This window comes from Ahaetulla prasina, chromosome 1, assembly GCF_028640845.1.
Source record: "Ahaetulla prasina isolate Xishuangbanna chromosome 1, ASM2864084v1, whole genome shotgun sequence".
NCBI classification, from domain to species: Eukaryota; Metazoa; Chordata; class Lepidosauria; order Squamata; family Colubridae; genus Ahaetulla; species Ahaetulla prasina.
In genome coordinates, this window is record NC_080539.1 from 22749322 (window position 1) to 22769191 (window position 19870).

Here is a 19870-nt window from a genome sequence, read left to right on the forward strand (position 1 = left end):
ATCCAGACCTCTTTCTTGCCATTCAGCATTCTGTTTCATCTCTCCCCTATAGGTCTTTCTGAAAACCTTTTAAAAAGAAATTTATAGACCTCAAGATCCTGCTCCCCCACGCCAGTTACATATGGGTTTGGACTACATCAATACTAGAAACAAAGAGAATGTCTTGCACATAAAACACCTATGTATGCTTTGTGCTCCATACAGGTAATCTTTGATCTTTGAATCTTTACCCCTGTGGTCACATAACAGCATTTCAGGTGCTTGGCATCTGGCTCATCTTTACAACGGTCATGTACCCATGATTTACAATGTCTTTTGCCAGTTTCTAGCCTTTCCGGCAGGTTCCTAGCTCAGATTGCCCATAGAAATATACTGATTCATTTAATGATTACAGGGGTGGCATAACAACTGCTGCATTCACTTACCAACTGTGGTGTTATCTTAACAACTACCACAAAAAAAGTCATAAAATTGGGTCATGCGGGTGCCTTGATTTACGACCATCATGACTTAAATTGGAAATTATGGGCTCCATTTACAGTCATAAGTTGAGGACTACCTGTGTAACTACTGAAAATAAAACATGCCGCATCTACATTAAGTCTGCAATCAGTAGTTATGGAAAAGATGAATTAAAGATGAAAGGAAAAGGCCAGGAAGAGCAGACCTAGAAACCCAGAATAAATAGCTCTGTCTTAGAGACAAAGTCAGTCATTTTGCTGTCAGTCTCCATCAATGTCACACCAAACTCCACTTCTAGCGACAGCTTTCTGTTTAAAAAAGAAATGTGGCAGGTCACAAAAACAATGTCTTCTGGTGTCCTTAAAGAGACTCATTCTTTGGCCTTCTCAGAGACCTTTGATAATGTTTGAAAAATAGAAGTGTTAAGTTGGGAGAATGAAGAGACTGGAGACAGGCTTCAGACAGCAGCTCTTTATTCAGCAACTATGTACAATCCAGCCTCTCTGACAGCCTGCCCTTTTATAGGAAGCTGTCAGAAGACTCAGCCAATCAGGTTTGGGAACCTTTCCCGCTCAAACAGCGGACCAGAGGGAAAACTACGTAACTTGTCAATATCTAACAAGAAGCAGACACAGGAAGAGATCAGAGGAAAAGATGGTGATACTTGCAGAAGACGATTCAGTTAGAAATATAGGATAAAGCAGGGGTGAAATGCTCCCGGTTCGGACCGGATTGCCTGATCCGGTAGCGATGGCAGCAGGTGGTTCGGAGAACCAGTAGCAAAATCCTTGCCCCTCCCCCCATGTCCAGCTGAGCCGCGCAATCATCAGAGTTTGTTTGTTTTTACTTTTAAAAGAATATTTTCTTTGGCCAAAAAAAGGTTTTTAAAAGTAAAAAAAAAGCCTCTGATGATCAGGCAACTCAGCTGGGATTGTCAGAGGAGCCTTTTAAAAAGCATTTCTTTTACATGCTTTTAAAGTAAAAAAAAAAAAAAGTTGGCCACGCCCAACCAGTCACATTACCACCACCACCACCAAGCCACGCCCACAGAACCGATAGTAACAAATTTTACATTTCACCTCTGGGGTAAAGTAATTTGCTAGTATAATTATTCTAAAGCAGGGGTGTCAAACTCAAGGCACGGTGCTTAGATCTGGTCCACAGGGCTGACCCGGAACCAGCAAAGGAACGACCTGCGGTGCCTCTGCCAGCAAAATGGAGCTCGGAAAGATCGTCTGCAGCCCTCCCAAGCTCCATTTTTGCTGGCAGAGGGCTGCAGGAGGCCGTTGCAGCCAAAAACTGAGCTTGGGAGCCTGTTTTCGCTGGCAAAGCTCTCAGGCTGCCACAGGCATCCACGACACGAGTAACATCGAGCGGGCCACCCCCCACCCCACGAGGTTAAACACAACCCTGATATGGCCCTCAATGAAATTGAGTTTGACATCCCTGTTCTAAAGGGAAGATAGAGTAGCTTGTCTTTACAATAGCTCTGTGTGTAGGTGCATTGGAGATACCTAACAGCTGAATCAAGAAGGAAGCTCTGAATCCTAAGCTTCCCACTGCATATTTTCAAAATTGCAAATTTCTGGTCCCCTCTAATATCAGGGATCCCTTTTTAATTTACTAAATTTCATTGGCTTTCACCAAAGCATGTCTTAAACAACTGGGCTTTCCCTTGCTGATAAATTTACAAAGCAATATAAAAACAGCTACTATTATTACAAAGGAATTAGTCAATCCACAACTAGCATATATTTGGATGTCACAGGCCTGACTATCAACCACTTGCATTTCATGTTCATTCTGCCTTGACAATTTATATTAAAATACTTTTCTTCTGGGACACAAATATAAATATATCTGCCAACTAAAAGCAACAGACAAAGGAGCCTTGACTTAATGAAAGTTGATGCGACAATACATCAGCCAGTGAGAGAGTTATGTGGATTTTAGCAGTTACCAATAGCGTAGCAACTACACATTCTTTTTGCCTGCATTAAAATTTTAAATTGCTTACTTTCCCATCTTATGCAAGTCCCCTGGGAAACGCTACACACGTCAGCCAATAAAATAATAATCAGCAAGCTACCACCACAGAGAAAACTTCCGTAGATATGTGCCAAAACTGATGCACCCAAAAATGATGGGAGAAAGAAATGGAAGAGGCAGGTGGTAAAATTATGTTTCAGATATACTGTTAACTGGGAGGAACTCTTGCATTAATGATTAGGAATAGGCTGGAGGGATTTTTGAATTGCTAAACTGAAGTCATACCCAACAGACATATCCCAAAGGTCATTTTTCAAAAGCTAACTGGACTATCTTTGACTTTTCTCTTGAAGATGTTTTGCTTCTCATCCAAGAAGCTTCTCCAGTCAGAACTGAAAAAGCTTCTTGGATGGGAAGTGAAACATCTTCAAGAAAACAAACAAAGGCATTCCAGTTGCCATTTGGGATAACCGTGACCTGGAGGACTGAGAATCTCCATAGATCAGGGATGTCAAACTCAAGGCCCACGACCCTCATACAGCCCGCAGGGGGCTTAGATCTGGCCCGCGATGCCTCTGCCAATAAAAATGGAGCTTGGGAGGGCCGCCGTTTTCAATGGCAGAGGGTTGCAGGTAGCCGTTGCAGCCAAAAATGGAGATCAGGAGCCCATTTTTGCTGGCAGAGAGCTCGCCCCCCCCTCCACAGGCGCCCCTGACACGAGTGGTGTCAAGTTGGCCACACTCACCATGGCCACACCCACAACAGCTCCCCGAGGTCAAACACAACCCTGATGTGGTCCTCAATGAAATTGAGTTTGACACCCCTGCCACAGACATTCCCAGCAGACATAATAGCCATCAGAGAGGGTCATGAAGAGCAAACTTACCGCAGCATCCGAGATGGAGACTCGGTGGGACTCTATTGTCGGCCTCCTCCCTGTTCGTGGTGAAATATGCGTGGAGGGTCCTGTGGCATATGGACCAAAGTCCGGAAGGTCAGAGGAACTCAAGTAATTCCCAGTAGTCTTTTCTTGAAGGGAATACTTCCTGCCAGTCAAAATGGGCCTTTTGGAGATCTTCTTTGGTTCATGCAACTCATTGGTGCCATCCAGTTCTTCGGAGGTGCCTGAATCAACACTGACCCCATTCCTCTGGTTGTTTTCAGTTGTGCAATTAGATAACAGAATAACACTTTCTTCTATTGCTTCCTGACAGTTTGGTTTAATTCCATTGGGACCAACAGTTACACTGATGGCAGCTACTCTCTCGGCAAGCTCCATCTGAGCCTCTTTGCAATCCATGTCTGTGGCTTGGCCAACAATCTCAGCTGTAGAATCACCCATAGTCGAATCCTGGCTTTTTAGGTTATTAGATGGTAGTATAAGCCATCAGGACTGAAAAGTTCTTATGAAGAATCCAAGGTGGAGATCTTGGCCACATGGATTTCTGGAAAGAACTGTAATAAAGAACAGAGGAAGCAAAGAGGAAGCCATTATTTTAAAAGCCAGGATAGCAGGGGTAGCAAATTGATGCCTTCCAGATATTTTTGTCCACAACTTTCATAAACCTTTGCCTCCAGTTATTCTGTCTAAAATTCATGGGTGAGCTGAAATCCCATACATTTGGAGGAGGCTAAGTAGTCCACTGCTGTAACAGTATATTGCACTTCTTCATTTTCAATCCCTCACCAACCATCTTGATCTACTTGTTATAACCTGTCTCATAAGTACATTAATAACCCAGTGTTTGTGAGATGCTAGCATATAACTCTAGAACTTTTTTCTGCAATCCAGTAATCTTCAGAGGTTGAAATCCAATATATTTGAAGCTCACCAGATGGAGAAGGCTACTTTAGAAATTAAACCAAGGGTTGGGAAGGGAAGGATACTACTTCTGTTACGCTCTCGCTTATTCACATGTAAGAATATAAGACAAGTCCCAAAGGGAAGACCATAAACCAATGTGGTTCATCATTCTGTGCTTACTGGATGCTTACAGAAAACTCACAAACATGGACTGGAGGATAAATATTCACTTCCACTTCCCTAGGACCTATATTTAAGAAGTGCAGGCTAAGATTCAGAAGTTGGTATCAAGCAATTCTCGGTTACAAGGGTGATAAGTGCACCATTGGGAGACGCAAAAGAACAGGTTAGGGATAGATCTTTTTGGAGAACATCTATGTGGTCACTAGGAGCCAGAAATGACTAAAACAATGGCACATAATCATTTTTTAAAAAAAATATCAACCATCAATAGCTACTAGATAGCATAATCCTTCATTAATTTGTTGAGACTCCTTTTAAAAAATCATTTCAGCTGGTGACCATCACTACATCTGAGAACAACGAATTCTGCAGTTGAACTCTGGGTTCAGTATAAATAAATGTTTTCTTTTATCAATCTTGAATCTGCCTACCATACATCTCAGTGGATGATCCCATATCATCCAGAGGGAGAAAAACCTCTCTTTGTTCAGACTTCCATACCAGCCATGATTTCATGTACTTACTTCATGTGTGTGAACCAGTGGTAGGATTCAAAATTTTTTACTACCGGTTTTGTGGCTTGGTATGGCTTGGTGGGTGTGGCAGGGGAAGGATACTGTAAAATCTCCATTTCCACCCCACTCCATGGGAAGATTACTGCAAAATCCCCATTTCTTCCCGATCAGCTGGGACTCGGGAGGCAGAGAATAGATTGGGGCGGGGCCAGTCAGAAGTAGTATTTACCAGTTCTCCAAACTACTCAAAATTTCCGCTACCAGTTCTCCAGAACTGGTCAAAACCTGCTGAATACCACCTCTGGTGTGAACTGGAACCCCAAAATTCCCAGCAATAAGTTGAGAACCATACCATTTGGAGGACTCCCAGAATGTGACAGAAAAGTCTGTTCTTTGGGGAATCTTAAAAAGCCACAAGTGCTGTAGCTTTTTTCCTATAGGATCTGTGTTATCCCCCTAATCAACTTGGTTGCCTGCTCGCACAAATCATTGAGGGACCAGACGCTGGACAGCCATTTTACATATTGTAGATGCTAAGATTCAGGTACAATCATCTGTTCAGTTAATGCAGTTGCTGAGGACATAATTCTGCCAGAAGGAGAAAAGATAGCTTTTAAAAGCTGTATGAAGCCATAGAAATGCTGAAAAGAAAAAAAATCCACCTCTGAATAGAACATATACAGGTTGAGTTAACCTTCAGGAGGCAAGTGGCTTTGAAAAAGGGACCTTAAAATAACAATTGGTGGGAGGTGAATGAATTGGTTTACATTAAGGCAGGGATCTCCAACCTTGGCCACTTTAAGGCTGGTGGACTTCAACTCCTATAATTCCCCAGCCAGTTGGCTGGGGAATTCTGGGAATTGAAGTCCGCCAGGCTTAAAATGGCCAAGGTTGGAGATCTCTGCTTTAAGGGCTGGCTGAGGCTCTTCACCCGAGATGTTTTTTAGAAGGTGAAGGCTTTCAAGGGCAGAAGACTGTTTCCCCTTTTCTTCTCTTTGTAAATACCAAATCACTGGCTATGCCTCAGGAATTAGCTGCCTCCGTTTTCATCTTTCCTTCTTCTTCCTATGCACCTTGCCAGGAACTGTTGAAATGAAGTGGGCGGCTTCATATTTCAATAAAGGAGAATATTTGTAGCTCAGGGTTGAAATGAGGGGTCCTTGGTGCTCTCTGAGTTTGGTTGTTTTCTTGCAGACGTCTCATTACCAAACTAGTTAATATCATCAATGCTGACTGTTGTTCAGCAAATGTGCAAGAAAACAACTAAGCTGAGAGAGGACGAAGGAGCCCTGGTTTCATGTAACAATTGCAGGCACTGGGGCTGGTCTAAACAGTTGCAGCTTCCCAATCTTACCCACCTGAACATGGCAAAGTAAGAGTTATAAGAACTGGGATGAGGCACCATTTTGTCCTGCATCCTAGGCCATTCTATGGCTGGTCTTTCATTCTGAACAGAGAGGATGGTGGCCCCAGATACAACAAATGCTCCAGTGCTGGTCTGTTGAAACTCTGCACAAGAAATAGCTAAGGCTGAACTATATGCAAGTGTGTGGCCTGTGTGTGTGTTTTTTTGGAGGGAGGAGGTGTTCCATACCAAATCAACTACAAACTCAGGTAGCTGGTTGTCTATTCATTTGGAATTGAAATGGCACCAGTGGTGGGTTGCCTGTGGTTCGGACTGGTTCTATAGAACCGGTAGTAAAACTGGCAGGAGGCTCCACCCACTGACCCGGATGTTGTCATAGGTGACCTGTGCATGCGCGCGTGCGCGATCCCGTTGCGAACCAGTAGTAAAGATAAATAGAACCCACCCCTGAATGGCACCATTCGAAAAGGCTTCTTTAAATAGGATGAGATGTTACACAGAAAATCAGGGTAGCTGCTGAAAACAGAAGGCACAAACAAAAATGAAGAACAGATAAATAAGAGTGAAATTATTGGTTCACACTTTGTAGTAAGTAGCCTAATGAGATGGAAGATTAAAACAGCATCTCTAGCATGCTCTCTATTTCCCTAGGGGGAAAAAAAACCAATACAATCCTCTACACAAGTGGGAATGGAAACTTTCTTATCTACTCCTATAAAGCAGGAGAGGAAGCCAGTACTGTCACAGGACAAGGCAACACAGCAGCTGGGTTGCTGCAAATCATCACCTTCATTTGCAAAAATACTTTAAGCTGTATCTAAGGATAGCACAGAGGTACAAGAGAGAACAGTTTGTCAACTTCTGATGTCATGTTAATGGTAATAGCAGTGTTCCAATATCTAAGGCACGGGTGTCAAACTTGTGGTATCAGGTTTCTGTCATGTGACATTTTGCGATGTTTCTTCCCTTCGCGGAGCTGGGGTGGGCAAGGCCTGCGCGTGATGCATTCAGTCCATGGGCCACCAGTTTGACACCCCTGATAAGGGGCTGCCACAAAGAAGAGAGGGTCAACCTATTCTCCAAAGCACCAGAAGACAGGACAAGAAGCAACGGATGGAAACTAATCAAGGAGACTTAGACTTAGATCTAAGGAGAAATTTCCTGACAGAACGATTAAATCAGTGGAATGACTTGCCTCCAAGAAGGTGTGGGTGCTCCAACACTGGAGGTTTTTAAGAAGAGACAACAATATGTTTGAAATGATATAGGGTTTCCTGCTTGAGCAGAGGGTTGGACTAGAAGATCTCCAAGGTCCCTTCAAACTTTGTTTTTCTATTATTCTGTCATGCCCACTAGGGAAACAATTTTTGGAACAGGCAACTTCCTTTCACCAGCAGCTATTTCATGAATGTATCCATGATGTCAACGTTTCAAATCTCCGTATTTGTCACCTAATGCAGCCTACAGGTAATCTTGAAGTACAATCACTTGTTCAATGACCATTCAAAGTTACAACAATGCTGAGAAAAAACCCTACAACATGTATGTATGATAGCTGCAGCATTCTGAGGTCACATGAACCCCATCTGTAACCTTCCCAGCCGGTTTCACAAGCAAAGTCAGTAGGCAAAGCTGGATTGGCTTAATAACCATGTGATCTGCTTAATGACCATAACAAAAAAAGTTATAAAATTAGGCATGATTCACTTAAGGACCATCTCTTTTAGGAATGGATGTTTTAGTTTCAGTTATGGTCATATGTTGAGGAACTACCTGCACTTCTGCTGTATCCTGTAACTGGAAACACCATTAAAAGGAACATGTTCCAGTTTAATTGGAAGAACATTAATATTATGTTGCACATAATATTATGCCACATATTTTACTTATTTCATATCTTGGCATTGGAAACCTTGATATTTTGTGGATGCAGCATGTGTCAGCCACTATTTTACTGCAGCAACTAAAACAAGTTACAAATTCTAATTATTTAATTACTATAATTACAACTGCTTGCCCCCAGCAAACTAAAATGCAACAGTTCTTTAAAAAAAAAGGACAAAAGATTTTTTTTTTTGAGCAAATAATATTCTCCCGCAATTTACATGTATATCTGCATCAGCAAGATTATAACACATAGGAGGGTATGGTTTGCATAAATGTGATTTTTTTTTTTTGTTTACATTTATATCCCGCTCTTCTCCGAAGACTCAGGGCGGCTTACAGTGTATAAGGCAATAGTCTCATTCTATTTGTATATTTTTTACAAAATCAACTTATTGCCCCCCCAACAATCTGGGTCCTCATTTTACCTACCTTATAAAGGATGGAAAGCTGAGTCAACCTTGGGCCGGGCTTGAACCTGCAGTAATTGCAGGCTACTGTGTTCTAATAACAGGCTTCTTAACAGCCTGAGCTATTCCGGCCCTATTACTTTTAGGGTAAAAGGTAAAGATAAAGGTTCCCCTCGCACATATGTGCTAGTTGTTCCCGACTCTAGGGGGCGGTGCTCATCTCCGTTTCAAAGCCAAAGAGCCAGCTCTGTCTGAAGACGTCTCTGTGGTCATGTGGCCAGCATGACTAAATGCCAAAGGCGCACAGAACGCTGTTACCTTCCCACCAAAGGTGGTTCCTATTTTTCTACTTGCATTTTTCATGTGCTTTCAAACTGGTAGGCTGGCAGAAGCTGGGACAAGTAACAGGCGCTCACCCTATTATGCACTAGGGATTTAAACTGCTGAACTGCCGACCTTTCGATCGACAAGCTCAGCGTCTTAGCTACTGAGCCAACGCACGCCTCGTTAGTTTCTTACTTTTAGGGTACCATCTCTTAATTCTGTTTCCTTTCCAAACAGACCAGACAAGAAACATAACCAGATGAGCTATTTCTACATTATTGTACAGCTACATTAACAGAATTTTGCAAGTCTGAAAGTACATATCTCCCACCTCTCCTTTACAGCTCAAAGAAACTAAAGAGGGTCTCTTCTAAGCCTCTTGCCCTACGCAATACCCAGCTACAGGCTATGCCGTCTCTTATCTGACCGTTCCCTTGGTACTATCTCTTCCCCCTATTCCATCTCCTGAGGTTATTCCCACATACCATTACATAGAGTATAACGATGGAGAAATTAAGTTGCAAACAAATAATGATGCTTTTGAAATTTTTGTTGTGTGACCTTTGTCTCCAAGTTTGTGCCATTAAAATAACTTTCCAAAGTGACGCCCACAGATTCAGAAACCAGCTACTACAGTAGCAGAAGGATCCATAAATATCACTGCTGTTCCATTAGGCAGTGCTAATCTTAATAATAATTATTAATAATAAGGGTGGCTCAATGGCTAAGACACTGAGCTTGCTGATCGAAAGGTTGGCAGTTCAGCAATTTGAATCCCTAGCATCGCATAACGGGGTGAGCTCCTGTTACTTTTCCCAGCTTCTGCCAACCTAGCAGTTCAAAAGAATGTAAAAAATGCAAGTAGAAAAATAGGGACCACCTTTGCTGGGAAGGTAACAGCGTTCTGTGCGCCTTTGGCGTTTAGTCATGCCGGCCACATGACCACGGAGACATCTTCGGACAGCGCTGGCTCTTTGGCTTTGAAACGGAGATGAGCACCTCCCCCCAGAGTCGAGAACGACTAGCATATATGTGCGAGGGGAACCTTTACCTTTTAATCTTTCCAAGGTATATTATTAAATGTGAAAATTTGCATCCAGGGGGACAAAAATCCACAAAAAAAGCCGTTAGGATGTTAGTGAATAGTGAAGTCAGGCAACGAGTACCAACAGAAAAAATGTCAAAATTCGGTCTTCCCTTCCTTGTCTGTTGCAGTGCTCACCCTTTGGAACTGCATTTCACCCAAAAAATCTCTGAACACCTGGCTGTTCCTCACATATCTCGTGGGAGGGTGGGTGTCTTGACCCTCTACAATAGTGCTTTTCAACCTTGGCAACATTAAGATATGTGGATTTCAACTCCCAGAATTCCACTACCAGTACTTCCTAGCATGCTGGGATATTAATATTATCAGTAGATGGTGCTTATATTAGTTTATCAATGAATTCACTATAATATTGTACTGTTCATATTGTATCAATTCATTGATAAATGAGTGACTTTTGAGAGTTATATAGTTTTTGGTTTTATTTTTATTTTCCTTTTTAGTTTGTATTCCTTGTTTGGTTTTTAACTTTTTCTTTAAAATTAAATATTGTTTTGTTTAAAAAAAATCTAATAAGGGACAAAGAAGGAAGGAAGGAAGGAAGGAAGGAAGGAAGGAAGGAAGGAAGGAAGGAAGGAAGGAAGGAAGGAAGGAAGGAAGGGATGGATGGATTACACCTTGCACTGCTGTTAGATTTATGTAAATTAACTACTAGATCTCTATAAAACTACCTTTTTTAAATCTATGTTTCCCAAATATATTGACTTCATTTCCCATAATCTTCAATGAATGATGATTGAAGAATGATGGCAACTAAATTCCAGCACATCCGAAAGACTGCAAGTTAGCAATACCGATAAAAACGAAAACATGCAAAGACACTGATCCAAATTGGCAGAACACTGAAATTTACTTAAATTAGGATCCTATTTTTCAAGAAGAGCACCAGCAGTCCTCCACTTACAACCATTTGTTTAGTGACCATTCGAAGTTACAATGGTGCTGGAAAAAGTGATTTATGACCATTTTTCAGCATCCCCATGGTCACATGATCAAAATTCAGACACTTGACAGTTAGCATGTATTTACGGCAGTTGCAATCTCCTGAGTTCACGTGATCACCTTTTGTGATCTTTCTGACAAACAAAGTCAATGGGAAAGCCAGATTCACTTAACAACCATGGGAAGAAAGATTGTAAAATTCATGTCTATGGAGATTCTTAGTCATCCAGGTCATGGTTGTCCCAAAGGTGCTTTTTCAAGAGGCAACTGGACTTTCTGGTTTTCTTGGAAGATGTTTCGCTTCTCATCCAAGAAGCTTCTTCAGCTCTGACTGGATTGTTATAAAATTCACTTAACAATTGTCTTGTTTAGCAATGGAAATTGTAGTTGTAAGTTGAAGACTACATGCAGTCAATATAATGTGACATATTGGTCATTTTCTTCTCTTTCCAAATGTGGAGATAACACATTGGCATATTTTCTACTATTTTTCAAAAGAAACATGGAAAAATAAAGAACTGCATGACAATATTTCAATCCAATTTAAGTCCTTTTATGATATGCTAGGCAACTCAAGAGATGTAACAAACAGCCGAAAGGGTTAGGGTTAGGGTTAGGGTTAAGGGTTACTATTGCTAAAACTAACCCTTAGGGAAATGAAACACAGTATTTCTACAAACTTAGCAAAAAATATACTTTTCAAATTGGAATCAACAAGCAGTACTATTTTTAGAAGAGCAACAGAAGGGGAAAAGCACAGTTTGGAACACCTAAGGATGATGGGTTGGAAGAGAACTCTTTCCCTGAACTGCATTAAGAAAAGCAGATACTAGAAAGCTAACATGATTGGCCAGGGAGAGAAATGTACAACCATAGAATTGTAATCTGCGTAATCTGCACAGCATATTTTAGCTGGTCACATAATTAGCCCATTTGAAGAACTAGAACCATAAATTAGCCAAAAGTATCAGATTTGTACAGCATCCTTCTAAAGAAGAAAAAAAAACAAAGGTGAAAATGGTTTGCCATGGAAAAATCAGTGTTACAGAACCCAACATTGAAAAAGAAACAACTATTTTTATTGCAGCATTGATATTGGGTGCTGGCTTTACAAGAAAGAGAGATTCTGGACAATGGAAAACAAAAGATTTTTCATACAATTTGAGATTTACCAGGCCAGAAATCCTAGGGATCTGATTGGTTGAGAAAAGTTTGGGGAGAAGCTAGTTAGGTCCTTGTCTAGGTATCTGAGGTTAGTTCTATTGGTAGACAAAAAGGCCCTTTCAGAGGTGGCAGCAGAACTGGGGAAGTCCCTTGTTAAGGAGGTGAACTGTTGAGATAATTGGGGGCTTGTCCGTGATTGAAGATGGAACTTCAAGTTTCTCTCTTTGTTACTATATCACAATTCCCTTGTTAAGGTTGTATTGTGAGCTGTAATACGGCTCTACTCTTTGATTTAATTGGGATGGGGGGGTTTGGGCGCAGGGAGGATCAATTTCAGAGATTAAGCAAAGAGATTAATTAGGTTTGATCCCACTAACATCTAAATGAAAGAGTGCAGCCTCCATTTTCTTTGTGAGATTTATTTTCTAAGGTTAGCATGTTGAACAACAGGCATTTACTAGCTTATTTAAGTGTGTTGTGCAAACATGGTTACAGTGTAGGAAGAGACCTTGGAAGTAATCTACTCCCAACATTCTTTTCAATGTAGGATTTATCACGCACAAGGTAACTATAGCAGCTTTGATAGATGCTTACGCAGAACAGCTTGTTTGCTGGCGGTTTAACATATACACTTATGGTGAACCTATTTGCTTTGGGGAAAAAATGAAGGACAAACCTGAAAAGGGAGCAAATCTGAAATAAGTTTGTATTAAGGTTAAAAATATAATTTTTATGTTGATAATTCTGCTTTACAATGGAACATTCAAGAGCAAAACCAAGAAAACAAGTATTAAATTAAATAAATCTAAAGGACAGCTTTCTAAAAAAAGGACTGTCCTTCATAACTATGGTTACTGTAATAAACACTCAGGAGCATTTTCAGTGAACCCAACTACTTTCTTGTTTTTAATGCTAAATTCCTGTCAAATATCTCAGTTGCTCGGTGTGGCTCTGAATCAGGGGTCTCCAACCTTGGCCACTTTAAGACTTGTGGACTTCAACTCCCAGAATTCCTCAGCCAGCAAAGCTGGCTGAGGAACTCTGGGAGTTGAAGTCTACAAGTCTTAAAGTGACCAAGGTTGGAGACCCCTGCTCTGTATAGGACTGTGACACAATGCATATAGCACTGAAATTGGAGAAAAGAAATAGCAATACTAGGAAAGGCAAGGATTCAATTAAATGTTTGGGCCAGTAAATGGATCTTGGGAATCTGATGCAAATAATATCAGCCATGACACTCAAAGTCGGTAATTAGATTAGCCAGGTATACAACTGAACCTAAATTTACCAGGTATAGTGCGTTGTTCACACAATAATTGGAACATTAACCTAACCACAAATGCTAAACTCAGACCAAACCTGGTCTTTAGCTATTCCAGTAAAGTGTATTTTATACTATGCTCTGCACGGTTGCAGATATGGGAAAATAAAACACTCTATGTTTCTAGGCCTGTCTGCTCCAAAGGAAATTCAACATTTAACAGCACTCTCTCAGGAAGATTTCACAACCTGGGGTAACATACTTCTGCAACTGTTCTGTACGTCGTGATTTTTTTCCTCACTGTATTGGGATTAAAATATACAATTTCTTTTTAGTTCAAGGTATGCAATTGTTCTCTCCTTAAAAAAAAATCTTTAAATCTCTGCCTGGCATGGGTCCAGGCTATCTGGGGAACCATCCCACCCCAATGGGATTGGCCCATCTCACCCATGCCAGCAGAAGAGGGATGCTGTGGGGCCCCTTGGTCAAGGAATTTCAGCTGGTAGAGGTCTAGGAAAAGAGCCTTTTCTGCTGTGGCTCCTGCCCTTTGAAACATCTTGTTCTCCACAAAGAGATCTGCTCCCACTTTGCTGAGCTTCCTGCCAGTTGACTTGAGGCTCCACCAGGAATATATCACACTAGTTCAGGGGTCTCCAACCTTGGCAACTTTAAGACTTTTGGACTTCAACTCCCAGAATTGAAGATAACACATTGACTTCAACTCTAGGAGTTGAAGTCCACAAGTCTTAAAGTTGCCAAGGTTGCAGACCCCTGCACTAGTTGACAGATTAAGAGAAGATCCCACCTCCCTACCTCTGCACATCCGGCTCACTTCCTCTCCATTTTTTTAATTGTAATTTTTACTGTTATTAGAAATATTTATTTTCTTCATGGTTTTGTTGGCTTTTAATATTCTAAGCTGCCCAGAGAAAACTCAAGGCTAGATGGGTGGCAAACAAATCTAATCAATCAATGAGATGCTCTACAAGTAGAAAAAGCAGTTTTAAAATTTTATTTTTATTAGCACAACATGCAAGCTAAATTACTGATAAGAGGCACCATTCAGATTTATGATAATATAACAGCTACTGTGCCATTAATTTCAACTCGATTTTCTATAGAATAGAATAGAATAGAATAGAATAGAATAGAATAGAATAGAATAGAATAGAATAGAATTCTTTATTGGCCAAGTGCGATTGGACACATAAGGAATTTGTCTTGCTGCATATGCTCCCGGTGTACATAAACGAAAAGATACGTTCATCAAGAAACATAAGGTACAACACTTAATGTTAGTCATAGGGGAACAGTTAATATAAATTGTAAGGATACCATCAACAAGGTTACAGTCATACAGTCATAGTGGGAGGAGATGGGTGATAGGAACGATGAGCAGATTAATAGTAATGCAGACCAGTGGTGGGTTTCAAATTTTTTTACTACCGATTCTGTGGGTGTGGCTTAGAGGGCATGGCATGGCTTGGTGGGCATGGCTTGGTAGGCATGGCTTGGTGGGCGTGGTATGGCTTGGTGGGCATGGCAGGGGAAAGATACTGTAAAATCTCCGTTGCCACCCCACTCCAGGGGAAGGTTACTGCAAAATCCCCATTTCTTCCCTATCAGCTGGGACTTGGGAGGCAGAGAATAGATGGGGCGGAGTCAGTCAGAATTTTTACTACCGGTTCTCCGAACTACTCAAAATTTCCTCTACCAGTTCTCCCGAACTAGTCAGAACCTGCTGAAACGCACCTCTGATTCAGACTTAATAACTAGTTTGACAGTGTTGAGGGAATTATTTGTTTAGCAGAGTGATGGCATTCGCGAAAAAACTGTTCTTGTGTCTAGTTGTTCTGATGTGCAGTGCTCTATAACATCGTTTTGAGAGTAGGAGTTGAAACAGTTTATGTCCAGGATGTGAGGGGTCTGTAAATATTTTCACAGCCCTCTTTTTGACTCGTGCAATATGCAGGTCCTCAATGAAAGGCAGGTTGGTAGCAATTTGTTTTTTCTGCAGTTCTAATTATCCTCTGAAGTCTGTGTTTGTCTTGTTGGGTTGCAGAACCAAACCAGGCAGTTCTAGAGGTGCAGATGACAGACTCAATAATTCCTCTGTAGAAGTTTAGTTTAAATTTAGTTTAAATACTACCAACGAAGCTTTGAGTTGCTTGGTAAAGAGATGAGCAGCATACAAATATAATGAATGAATGAATGAATGAATGAATGAATGAATAAATAAATAAATAAATAAATAAATAAATAAATAAATAAATAAATAAATAAATAAATAAATAGGCAGGCATAATCATCTGCATTTCCACCCACTGTATTAAGTCATTTGCAGCCAATTGCTTTCCTGGAGATATTACTGGAAGGAGATACACTTTTATGTAACACAGGAAAAGGACAAAGAAAGAAGAGGTTCTGAAAGCAACCTCATAACAGCTTATGAAATGTCAGGTGGTCAATTAAAGCTGATGGAGAAATATTTGCTTTCTTGCTGTCAGATTAATTGGTGAGAAAACGGCCAGTGATACGTTTCTGAGAAAGAAGATCTCAGTAGTTTCTCTGCTTCCTCCCTGTGATGCAATCAACTGGAATAGATTATTTCAATATCAAAAGTCAGCAAGTGTAAAGAGTTTAATATCCTTTATTTGGTTTATCCATCGATTTTCATCAGAACTCACAGTCTGAACATAGCTATACACGAAATAAGTTTGCCAAGCACTGATGATTTGGGATTTGATGTCACACTGGTATTTTAAATTCAGTTTCATGCACTTGAATATAGTAGCTGAGATGGGAGCGGGCTAAAAACCAGGAAATGGTGATTTATAGTCCTCCCTTAAGACATGAAGCCAACTAGGTGAGTTTAAATCAGTCAAGCACTCTCAGTCAACCTGTAATGGTCTGTGAAAATAGCCTTGGGAGACCAGAGGAAGAAGAACTGCAGCCTAGACAACCATTATGAAAAAACAAAACAAAACAAAACAAAACAAAACAAAACAAAACAAAAAAACAGCCTACAGGATGAAAAGGGTTATGGGAAGCATCTCAGAAGGGACCCTTCCCAGTGTTCTGGAAAGTAAAAGTAAGAGAGGGGAGAAGTGCTTTCAGACTTGCAAGATTGTCAAGTACCAGGGAAATCAGGAGAGCCAGGTAGTTCAAATGTGTGAGTGGGAAGGTTTGTTCTCCGAGCTTGTGGGTTGCTTTTTGAACGTTTCATTACCAGGCTAGGTAACGTCTTTGGCAGAGTTTAGGGGATGTCAGTGTTCTTCTGTTTATAAGGGCTTCAGGTGTGGGTGTGTCAAGTGTTGTGATGGATCAGCTGTGAGTCACCAGTGAATCTTGTGATGGGTTTTGTGATAAGGAGATTACATAGGTCAGGATCATTTGGAGGTGAACTGGTGGGGGGGGTTGCTTAGGTTGGTTGAGGGTCGATGTCTCTGGTTGGCTGTAAGGTTGATTTAGATTCTGAGAGGTTCATAGATTGATTGTAGCAGTGGTAGGTTGCTACCAATTCGCCCCGGATCGGGAGAAACGGTAGCAGCAGTGGAAGGCTCTGCCCACCCGCCCGGATGCTTCTTTTCTGTGCAAGTGCACCTGCGCCCACGAGCAAACTAGTAGCAACGGGTTTTAAATCCCGCCCCTGGGTTGTAGGTCAATGTGTCTGTTGATGGAATTGCTTGTGAAGTGCCAGGCTTTGATGAATTCACGAGCGTGGCGGGAGGTAGCATGGCCGGTGATTTTTGTGACGCTCCAATTGAACTAGTGCTGTTTGGTGTCAGTGTGGGTAGAGATTAAAGATTTGGGATCATGGCGTTTGACTGCCAGCTGGTGTTCATGGACCCTGGTTTTTAATTGACGTGATATTTGTCCCACATAGAATTGGTTGCAATGGTTGCAGTTGATTATTTAGATTACATTGTTTCTTTTATCCTTCTGTATTTTGTTCAAATGTGTCTAAAGATTTATTGTAAGCTTAAGCTCTCTACAAGAATCTAAACTACTAACAGTCAAGGGAATTTTTTTTTTTTGTTTACATTTATATCCCGCCCTTCTCCGGAGACTCAGGGCGGCTTACAGTGTGTAATTAGCGAGAATACATAATAGAAAGGAAGTCAAGGTGGGCTAGACTTAGATCTCTTGTGGGCGTGAAGGGACTCATGACTGATGATGCATTTGACCCCCTCCCTTGCGCTCAACCTGGTCATCTCTTACATTTTTTTTTTTTACATTTATATCCCGCCCTTCTCCGAAGACTCAGGGCGGCTTACATTGTGTACATCATTCTTTTTCTCTAACCTTACAGTAAAGGTAGCGTTAGTAGTGATGCTTATTTGTAGACTACTCAAAAGACTGACACAAAGCCACATTACAGGATTCTTGTTATGAGGAAAATTAAAAGTAGGAATATTAGATATGTATGCTGCCTTGAGTTGCCCCAAAATAAACTTGTGATAAAAATCAATCATCATCATCATCATTGGAACATAAAGTAGAAACAGTTGTTGAAACTTAAAGGGTGAAGATCTTGTGGAATTTTCCGGAATTTTCGAATACAGACGGATTATCATTTGGAAAACAACACGCCAGATAGCACGGTTGTTGAGGGCCAAAGCATACAGTTTATTGATATTGCTGTACCAGGAGAGCCAGAGTCGAAGAAAAAGAACTAGAAAAAAATCACAACATATCACGACCTGGCCATTGAAATTACACAGTTATGGATGAAACATGTAACAGTGATACCCACGGTCATCGGGGCACTTGGTACGATGTCCAAGAATTTTACAAAACACATCAAGAAATTGCAGTTTCTCGCCAGGCCCAGATGGAATACTAATGGACTTATATAGGAGTATCCAAGAACAAATAGGAGAATTAATGTTGGAAATATTTAACGAAGCATTGTAGAATACAAACATACCCCAAACACCGCCCTGAGTCCTTCGGGAGAAGGGCGGTCTAGAAATCTAATAAAATAAATAAAAATAAATAAATAAATAAACATGGACAGAAGCTTTAATTACACTTATACCTAAGGAGGATTCAGATCAGCAATCAATACAAACTATAGGCCCATCTCTTTATTGAATTCTGACTATAAAATATACATGTCAATTATTGCAGAAAGGTTAAAAACAATTTTAGATAAGTATATACACCCAGATCAAAATGGTTTCCTCCCTGGTCGACAAATTAAAAACAATACCCGGCCCATAATCGATATATTGGAGTATTACGAAGTACACCCAGAGAAACAAGTTTCACTGGTTTTCCTTGATGCACAAAAAGCTTTCGATAATTTGAATTGGAGATTTATGATACAATAAATTAAAAAAATGGAATTCGGATCCAAATTTGAAAAAATGATTGAAAAAATATATTCAAAGCAAACTGCAAGAGTAACCAAGATACAACAGATAAATTTGAAATAACAAAAGGTGTAAGACAGGGGTGTCCACTCTCCCCACTTCTTTTTATACTATCATTGGAGGCACTCTTAAAAAAAATTAGGGAAGATCGGGAGATAAAAGGATTGAGAATAAAAAATGAGGAGTACAAATAGCAAGCCTTTGCTGATGATATGGTTTTTATTATTGAGGAACCCTTAAAATCAGGCCCCAAATTGATCAAAAAAATAGAAGAATTTGGCATAGTAGAAAGCTTAAAAATTAATAGGAAGAAATCTAAATTATTAACAAAAAACCTTACAAAAAAACAGGAGATAGAATTAGAAAATAACATGAACATTCAGATAACAAATATATATATATATATATATCAAGGGATTTGGTTAACAGCAAGAGGCTCCTCAATTAAGAAAGATAATTATGATAGATTGATACAGCAAATTGGGAAAGATTTGGAAAATTGGAAAAACTTACAAATTTCATGGATAGGAAGAGTGGCAGCAATAAAAATGAATATCTTGCCCCAAATCCTGTTCCTTTTCCAGGTTATACTGATAAGAATAGAAAAAAGTTTCTTTGATTCATTAAACAGATTGACCTCAAAATTTATATGGCAAGGACGAAAGCCTAGGATTAGATTGAAAACGCTACAGGATACTAAGGATAGAGGAGGAGTAGCCCTACCGGACTGGAAAACTTATTATCAAGCAGCATGCCTGACATGGTTAAAAGAATGGATGGAGCTGGGAAACGAAAGAATCCTAACAATAGAAGGCCATGATCTACAGGTAGGATGGCATGCATTCCTGTGGGGTGAAAAATACAAAACACATGGCTTTAAAAGACATATATTTAGGAATTCATTACTATTAATTTGGAACAAAATCAAAAAACAACACTATATGAATATACCATTTTGGGCCTCCCCCAATGAGATACTAACACATCCAAATTTAATAGATGGGACTAAATAATTAGATATAAGGATATGCTAAATGAATTGGGAAAATTAAAAACGAAACAAGAATTAGAACAGGATTTGAA

At 40.3% G+C, this 19870-nt stretch overlaps 1 protein-coding gene across 1 annotated transcript in view; it reads right to left on the reverse strand.

Moving 5' to 3' along the window:
• CAMKK1 (calcium/calmodulin dependent protein kinase kinase 1) overlaps positions 1 to 19870 on the reverse strand; it is a 166343-nt gene that overhangs the window by 88815 nt on the left and 57658 nt on the right. Inside the window, exon 2 of the mRNA XM_058164409.1 lies at positions 3338 to 3906. Coding sequence (XP_058020392.1) covers positions 3338 to 3793 — 456 coding nt within the window. The 5' untranslated portion in view covers positions 3794 to 3906. The remainder of the gene's footprint in view (positions 1 to 3337; positions 3907 to 19870) is intronic.